Below are 9,382 nucleotides of genomic sequence, written 5' to 3'. Positions count from 1 at the left end.
CAATCATCCTAACAACCTCCACAAGTCAAATGATCAAGGTATCAGATATGATGACCCAAACACCAGTAATGGAAGATGTATTCACCTCCTTTACTTAAGTAACAGTAGCAATTGCTATATTTAAAAAAAACTTAAGTAAATGTTGGCAAAATATTATGAGCTCAGTGTTCTTAAAGGGGTACTCCAGTGATTTAGCAGAGTACTTTCATGAAGTTGGGGGTCTTGTGAGACATAGATTTAAAAAGAGAAAGGTCAAAATCAAAGCTGCAGAGGTGGAAGTATCCTGACTTTTGTCCCCAAGAACACTAGATCTCACACTTCCCATAATGCAGCTATATGGTTTTTCAGTAGACCCCCCACCCTGCCTGATTAACACCCACATCTACTCTGAGCCCCCAGGTTGTAACACAGGCTTTCTGTTCAAAGACTGAAGTCTCAAGCAGCAACCTACACACATGGTTATTTATGACTTTATAAATCAAACTTATGCCTATGGATTTCTGTGTACTGCTGATTTTATACAGGGGGAAATTATTGTGCGCTACCAGCTTGGAGCATCTTCATATTTCTTTCACTCTTTCTCATGCCCTTCACTTCACGGTCACAAATCAGGAGTTGAAGGAGGAAGAATAAACTCTATTCATCCAAATCTATCCACTCTCCCCACCCACAGCAGCAAGGGTCAGAGTCCAACGTACTGCTCAGAGCTATCAGGGAACAACAAAAAGCTTCTCACTGAGCCAGACAGAACACAAGTCCCAGACGAGGGGTTAGTGGTCCTGGTCCTGTTTAAATGTTTGGTTCCCACAAAAATAAGCCCATTTCCTGCAGCTGAGTGCCATTGTGGCCTTCGAGGGACCGAGCCAACTCAGCGTCCTGGTTGCGTGGTTTTCTCAGCAGTAAACCTCTGCAAAATGGATACGACGGAGTTTTATGAGGAGTTCTCAAGCATCAGCAAGTCTTGGATCAAGTTTGCTGGTTCTGTAGAAACGTGCAGATCCTCATATTAGGGATAAAAGTATGTGCTGTGCAAATGCAAAACAGTCAGCTTCCTTATAACATGACAAAGTACACAGCGAAAGGTTGCAAAAACTTGGCTATAATTGTCTGGGACCCATAAAGCATTAATATTCTTCGGGGGGCTACATGGATTGAAAAGTGAGGAGGCTGGCAAGTGGGTGAGAGATACTGTGTAGAAGTGAGAGAGCCCAAGGCCGACCACTACACAGACTGCAAATAATATACTGTAGTCCCTTCAAGTCTAGGAAAAGCTTGTTTTCAGTATCATTTCACAGTTTTAATTGCTTACTTAGATCAACAGGCATAACAAATACAGTCTCTGAGGAATATGTCCTGGTGATATTAGAGACATAATGACAGCCTACAAAGAATCTGTGCATTTAATACCAGCACAAATGGTACAAGGTCGACAGGACCTTCAGACTCCAGTGGAAGAGGGGAGGGACGAACCACAGACGATACATTTCACTTGGTTTAGACTCACTTTTGAAGCATGGTGCTCTGTTACCACCTTCGTACCCTTGGCTATGATGTTATAAAACTTGAGGATATATTCCTCATGCATTTGAACAGTAGCGGAATATAAGTCCATTTATTCAGGTAGTTATGGACAAGTACGAGGCATTTGTACATTTTAGGCAACTTTATCATACATTTTCGGAATAATACACTGGAAACCAGTGTACGAAACGCAACTGTGTATAAAGTAGTTTAAAGTAGCTCCACTGGCTCCAACAGCTACATCAATATCAACACTTAACTGATTAGGAGGAAGGACTTTTACTTGCAATGAAGTATTTTTTTTAATGTTGTTTTAGTGCTATTACCCTTAGTAGAGGGTCTGAATACTTCCTGTACCACTGCGTTTGAGTAAATGAAATGAATTGAGAGCAGTTGATGGAGAAAATACAATACCATAGCTAAAAAGTACCCAGATACAAAGAACTACTAAGGGTTGTGTTGACAGTGGAAGGAGATTGTGAGGTTTGTTTTGATGATGAGGTTCAGAGATTGCAGTGGTTTACCTGGATGACTACGAGGTAAGGTAGCAGCTGGTTGAGGTCACAATATGTCACATCCTGGAGGAGAGAGCTTTTCTGTCTCTTTTTCTAATTATCTCCCAAGTTCTTAGTCACTGGTGTGTAACAGTATTTCATTCCTCTTTTCTTGCTGTTTTCATGCATATCTGGAGGACAACAACAACAGTTCACTGAGGAAGAGAATCACATTTACAGAACAAAAACCAAGTCTCATGTAGGGAAGAACACACAGCAGAGCCCTGCTCCTTATCAACAAAGAACACTTTTATTTGTTCCATTTCTTTAAGACTCTTTTTTTTTTTTTTGGTCAAATATTTGATGTGAGGTGGAGGAAAGTGCTCTCAGTGGGAGAGGTGATGGTGCACAGGGCAGCAGGCAGGGGGCAGCAGATGAGTGGGGGAAGAGGAGGGACGTAGTTACTGGTAAGGAAGAAGGAAATGAACAATGAAATGATTTACAGAGCAAAAACTGAAGTTTGTTTAATGCTAATTCCTCAGGGGAGGGATACCAATGAAATTATTTACCCAAATTATTTTCACAACAGTGGACAAAGTATTTGCAGTTTTGACTAAGTTATAATTTTGTGAGATATTGAAATGTGATTTTTTTTTTTTTTTTTTTTTTATCAAATTGGCTATCCTTGTCTTTGCTTTTTAGATGATTATTGTCAGACCTGGGCCTCAGACACCATTTTGTGAATGTCAATGGTTCATAAACATTAACAAATATTAACCATTATAACAAATATACACTTATATATTTTGGCTGACATCAAATAAAATGTGTACTATATATTGTTTCTTATCTGATGAGGTCACGATTTCAGGAATCTTTTTGCCACCCAGACCAATGCCAACCTCTCCGTGTCTTTCGTCCTCTTTCTTCCCCCACCCCCATCGCAGGCTGTCAGCAAAGCTAAATTTACCCATCGTCTCACACGCATTCACCCAGCAAACCTCCAACATATACATGCACACACACACTCACACGCCTGTACTTTTACAAAAGGATCAAGCACAATCTAGCGCTCTCTCTCACACACGTACACACAGTGGTTCAGTTTATGACGGCAAAAACAACACAATGTCGAGTCAAGGCAACATGTACACACATACTGGTCATTGTTCGCATTCTCGCACAGAAATACAAAGGCATGGGCAGAATTTAAAACAAAAAAACGGCATGTAAATGTACAGACACACACCCATAAAGTGCACATATGGATGGGAAACCTCTGAGGGATGAAGACATAAATTGTATGAATTCAAGAGTTTCTCAGAGAGGACAAAAAATTATTTGATACAAAAAAGGTTCTGACACAGTGTGTAAGGCAGATATGGAGGGAAATGGTGTATTTTACATAACCGTGTATATATCTGTAAAGCAGCTGGTTGTGTGTGTGTGTGTGTGTTGTTCTGGGGAATACTGCAGCTACCAAATCAAAATAATGGGTGTCAAACAAACACCTAAACACTCATTCTCACACACACACCTCCTAACCCAAGAATTCATTAGAAACTCTTCATGTAAAAAAATAAACTTGTTTCCTGTTGCATTGCTTGTAATTCCTACCTCAATCATTTTTTTCCTCTCCCTCACTCTAAAAGGCAATCCAGGTGAATAAAAATAACATTTATGATCATCAGGAACATCCCCAGCCAAAATTAAGTAATCAAGTAATCAAAGTAAAACTGTCAACAGAATAAAGCACAAGTCGCTTGACGCCAACAGAGGAATTAAAACAAATAAGGCAGCTTATGAGAGTGAAAATAAAAATCTAAAATGATACTGAAGAATGTAAGAAAGAAAAAAAGCACCAGTGGAAACAACAGAGGCACAAAAATAAAGGTGTGATGGTGAGAAAAGAGAAAAAAAAAACACAGTCAGCTAGAATAGCCTCCAAACACAAACCCCCTTCCCCCTCTCTCTAGATCAATCTGCTGGCAGCCCCCTCTGCCCCCCTCCCTCATTCACAAGGGGAAACTCTCTCTGATGTCCGTCAGTCCACTTTTGGCACAGACGGACCCTGACACATGTTGCAACCGCACAGAGCAGATTAATGATGGTCGATGATTTGGTGCCATCTATTGTCAGTCACCGCAAACTGCCGTTTTGTGCAAGAGCTAAGCAACGTGTGCTGGATTTCCCCAGGAGGCTGGTGAGAATGAGGCTGAAGTTAAAGACATGGAGTTCAGGGGGGATCGGTTTAAACAGCACCCAAGAGTCTGGGTCGCAGTCGGAAGCATCAAAAACTGGCTCTGCTGTGGCAGAATGCAAAACGTTGTCCTCTGTCCTGTTACGGCAGATGGTGGCGTGAGTGTCAGCACAAGGCAAAGTTATGTTGAACAAGCATCAATGGTGATAATTCTCATTTAAAAAAAAAAAAGAAATAAATACAAGAAATTTAAAATGTAAACAAAGGCTGCTTTGATGGAAGTCATAGTGGTGTCATGCATGTCATCTGGGGGGCTGAGCTACTTCCGTGTTCAGGTGTCCAGCTGCCCTGATTGGAGGGGGTACAAGGGGTGCAGGTGTGGTGAAGAGGCGATGAGCTCCTCCTACTCAACTTTGACGCCCATCTTCTCTGTGTTTAGTAAGTAGAGGCTGTCGTCTATCAGGAAACTGGAGGGAGAACAAAGAAAGGATCATTCATCAGGTATTTGTGTCTGTCTCTCCTTCCATATTAATCTTCTTTAGATACTGTCTTAAATGTCGGTCTTCAGTGAAGCTATTAAACAAGGAATGCGGGGGGAGAAGTGAGAGGTCGAACCTGTAGAAAAGGAAGTGCACTGGGATGGTGCTGAGGTGCCACACAGCGTGAGCATCTAAGACCCAGAGCAGTGGGGGAAAATCCAGCAGCTCCAGCAGGGCCAGACCGTGAAGCAGCACCACCACCAGTCCACACTTCCACCAGTATGGCAGGGTCCGTCGGTTCTGCCAGCACCAACACAGCCACCACAGGAGGTTCACCATTCCTGGAGACAATAAAAGAGAGAAATGGAGTGAACGAAAGTACAAGGAAAGTCGTGAGATTAAGTTAGGAGCCCCTGGCATCTAAAGACATGATAAACCTGCTGTTATAACTGACTGAATATGAGCTTTAATGTGACTTTCTGAGCATTTGCTGTACCGATGGTGGCATTAGCAGCCATGTTGTAGCCGTAGTCAAAGCTGACAAAGGTCAAGTAGGACACATGCGAGGTAAAGGCCAAGATGAGGAGGACTCCCACCATGCTGGACACCCCAGGCCGCCTCAGACCCAGCGTTCTGGCGTAGAGAAGAGTCAGACAGTGTGAGCAGAGATACTGTCATTAGAGAAAGTGTTCATGACATTGTTAGTGCGTCTCTTAATGTAAACACTCACAAAGTTTTCTCATAAACTAACCTGACACAGCATAGGTAGATTGAATAAAGAATGACTGCTGTCGCGCAGAAATAGTCCATTTTCTGAAAGTGAAAAACATAAACCATCATCAGAAGAGAGAAAAAGAGAAAAAGTTGTGCCTGTTTTATCATATGTTACAGAAAATATGGTACAAACAGCTGCAGGGTTTGTCAGCAGTGGCATTAGGATGTTGCTGATGAGCTAAGCTCATTAGCCAATAAAACAACAAAACACTCATCTCAGCATATGGTCTGGAAGTTGGAAAGATATTTTTGAAGTCTGACGCTTGGTGCGCAATAAAACTGCATCAAGTGGTGTTTCCTTTTAATTAACAATGAATCAACTGAGTCCCTGTAATGTAAAAAAGGGGCTGCGTTTAGCTGCTCTCAGCTCATTGTTTTGCTTTGCTGCTCTGCGCACTGAGACTCAACAGCTCGCACCAACCCTCCGTATAAACAGCGAGCAGCTGCTGCCAAGCTCACGAGTTGACTGAACAGATATTTTACCTCAGGAGCAAGTGGACCAAACTGGGGCTATAGAAGGTGAGAGATTTACAATACAAATTTACAATCAATCTCCAGCGGGATCTGGTGTTTCTGCAGGAGACGTAACTTTGTAACTCTTTGCTAACAGGTTGGAGATAAAAACGTAACTTTTTTTTACTATGACTTTGCTCTCAAAGTTATAACAAATACCAGGTGCTTAACAACCATTACCTCAGTGAGATAGGTGTCCCGGGTGTGGAACACAGTGGACCAGAACCAGGCATTAAGAGATACCTAAAGAACACACACACAGCCTCTTGTTACATACCTACTTATGTAAAGACAGGATAGTATTGGTGTATTTCTGTGTGACTTCGACTCACCAGAGAGAAGGCGTTGATGGTGTGGTACATGGGGCTCTGGCGTGGCACCGTGCTCCGGTAGCGCAGCAGCATGAGAAGGCAAGCCAGGCCATTGAGCAGAGAGGCCAGGGCAGACGCTGGCTCCTCAAAACACAGGAAGCGCGCAAATGGCCACTGTAAGAAATAAAACATATCACCCATAATTTCATCGATTAATAATAATGGTTAAGACAGGATACAGTATGAGGTTATTCTAGAGGACAGAATCCAGCATCGTATCCAATGCAGAATAACTTTGGGTTAAGATTTTGTGACAAAGCTCAGGGTGATACACATACTGGCCTCTGTAATGAACACAAACCTTGCCATGGAACTGCGGGACTCTGTAACCCTCTGCCTGGTAAAGGCCCACGGTGGTCCACATGCACTGATAGCGACAGTCGTCACGACATGTCCAACCTGCGAAACAGGAACAAGAGAGAGAAACTGAGGAGGAAAGCCTGGCATTACAAACAGGTCATGGGCACAGGTTCCCTTTAGAACGAAAACAAATCATTATTTTCATTAACAATTAGTCTGCAAATTGTGCTCTACAATGATAAGATAAAACCAGAGGACGTTAAGTGTTTTTGCTTTAAAACTTTGCTTGAAAACTTCACAAAAGATGCTCATTTTCTCAATTAACTGATGAATTTATCAAATACTTAACTCTAGTTTAGTTTGCTTTACTGACAATTAAAAGTATAAATTATTAACATTAAAATAAACACACAAAATGTGCTTTGCTTATATTTGGTGCAGCAGCAGTCTGTCCTCTATGGCTGGTTTGAGCTTAAACCGTTGGTTCCTCTTAATAAAAATATTTAAATTTTTGCTTAACTGGTGTGCCAGTTTGCTATGTTTGTTAAATCTGACACGGTAGCACCGTACTATTGTTACTGAGACCGAGGGTGGAGTTACAATAGGCCTTTTGTGACACCTTGCCCTGCCTGAAAAACTCGCTTTCAACCTTTCAAGGCTGTTTCAGTTGATAAAAACAGCAGCACACTGATTCATGAAACGTCAAAGATGAGAAAATATACCGGATTAAAAACCATGACACACAAAGCAGCACCAGCAGAGAGCAGCTACACGGAGGAGTAAACACAAAATGACTGTAAACTGTTAGCAAAGACAGCCAAGGGATAAATTTAGCTAATGTTATGCACACATTATCAGAGAAATGTACAGAGTACTAGCCAGCTAAGTTAGCCTAACTTACCTGGCAACAGCAACAACTACTCACCTGTCAGCGCCATGTACTGCGGCTGGGCAGACTGGAAGCCCCGTAGCCGGGCTCCGGTGCAGTTGGTCCGGACGCATTGCTTCACACAGTCTCGGTAAACTGGCTCCTTGTCGCCTTGAGAGGACTGTACAGTGGTCACCGACGCCAGGAGCAGGACGACGGTGGCCAGAGCGGGGAGTCTGACAGATGTGCAGCGGGGTAACGCTGAGGCCATGGTGGTGGGTCTCGGCCCGTCAGGACTCACAAAGGCACGGCGGGACGACAGCGGCAACGATGGCTTCCACAGCCGATGGCGCACATTACCACAGGGCCATACCTTGTTTGTGGTGACAAACCGGGCCTGAAATGCATTAGAGTCACAGTACTGTATGTCCACTGCTCCCCTGCCCTCTGATCAGGGCCAAGTTTCACACTCACACATTGTTTCCGGTTTCTATTTCCAAAATAAAATGCTTTGGGGACGCCTCTGGCTTGACTGACAAGACGTCGAGTTAAAACTATAGTATCCTTAAGTATTAAGTCTATCCTCTACACTAATCCTCAAGAATTGTTTCTTGTTTTGCTAGCGAACTTATTTGGTAGAGTCAGCATCAGTATTTTTTAAGGCACCATATGTTTTGCTTTTATTTTGAAGGCAGGACGTTCTGTTGTAAACGGTCTTACATCCTGTTTCGGGTGGTAACGTCATTATTCCACGTGATTTATTGATTTTTTTTTGTACATTGCGTATAAATATACAGATTTCACGATGTTTATTAGCCTAACATACTTTTAATAACATCGTCATCATCATCAACAACAACAATCATTATTATTATAATGAAGAGACATTAAGCTAATAAAACACATTCATATAATTATATAATTAATATAGAGGAGGATTAAATACCCCATGAAAACCCTGCATGATACACATGCAGTTGCCATTTTTCTCTGAAGTCAAATGTGAATACTTATTCAGGAAATGGTTTTTAATGGCCTCATCACTGCTGTTGGACCTGTGTGTAAAGTTTAACATTAACAGGTGTCTTACCTGTTATGGAAAATGTCTCTTGTTTTGAATATGCACATCTTTTCTCTGTGCGGTATCACGGTCATTTATCACTTTCCACAGCCTGTCAGCATCAGTGTTTTCCAAATGGTAAATAAAGTAGTCTTTAGGTAAATGAAGTGGTGACTACTATAAGATGGCAAACAAACACACAGTGACATATAGTTTTTCCTATATGGCCCAAAGAAAACACCTGGTGACTGAAACACAGCATTTATTTTTCCAGTATGTTCTAATTTCACAATATCCAATAACAGACAGAGTAAAAACAGAAAACGAGATTGAGATGATGTTGGTCAAAACTTTAATATAAGCAAAATAAAATCCAAAAGCAAATGTCACAGCCGAGACACCAACAGCTGCCACGACCCTGGGAGTCAGACTCCTTCTTGTCTGATAGAAAACTGGGTGAACCACAGCCAGGTAACAGTCCACACAGGCACAGGTTAGAAGAAGGGGCTTTCCACACACAATGAATGAAAATGAGAAGGCCACAACTCTGTTAAACATAATGTCATTGTTGGATAAAAACAATTGTGGAATAAAAAGTACAAAATAAATCCCACCCATGACTATGAGATTTAATACAAAGACATTACTGGGGGTGAAAGAGGTACTTCTTCTTCCTTTCTGAAAAATATCCAAAGCAGCAACAGCAACAGATCCAGGAAACCCAAAAACAAAGGAGACTACAATCACACGTGTCCAAATGATAATACTCTGCTGGTCTATACAGTGCAGAGAGACATCAACT

The 9,382-nt window shown here is 41.9% G+C and overlaps 1 protein-coding gene across 1 annotated transcript; it reads right to left on the bottom strand.

Moving 5' to 3' along the window:
• Nucleotides 1–3,146: 3,146 nt before the first annotated feature.
• Nucleotides 3,147–8,020, bottom strand: pgap3 (post-GPI attachment to proteins phospholipase 3). Its single transcript, XM_018687295.2, has 8 exons — nt 7,578–8,020; nt 6,654–6,751; nt 6,314–6,466; nt 6,162–6,224; nt 5,446–5,507; nt 5,191–5,327; nt 4,831–5,035; nt 3,147–4,682 (listed from the first exon to the last, which is right to left on the bottom strand). The coding sequence occupies exons 1-8, from the start codon at nt 7,789–7,791 to the stop codon at nt 4,619–4,621; spliced, it is 996 nt and encodes a 331-aa protein (XP_018542811.1). The 5' UTR covers nt 7,792–8,020; the 3' UTR covers nt 3,147–4,618.
• Between the last annotated feature and the right edge of the window lie 1,362 nt (nt 8,021–9,382).

The sequence above is a fragment of the Lates calcarifer genome, linkage group LG23 (assembly GCF_001640805.2).
Source record: "Lates calcarifer isolate ASB-BC8 linkage group LG23, TLL_Latcal_v3, whole genome shotgun sequence".
NCBI classification, from domain to species: domain Eukaryota; kingdom Metazoa; phylum Chordata; class Actinopteri; family Centropomidae; genus Lates; species Lates calcarifer.
Note: the sequence above shows the minus strand (reverse complement) of the source record. Positions and strands in the feature narration are given on the sequence as shown.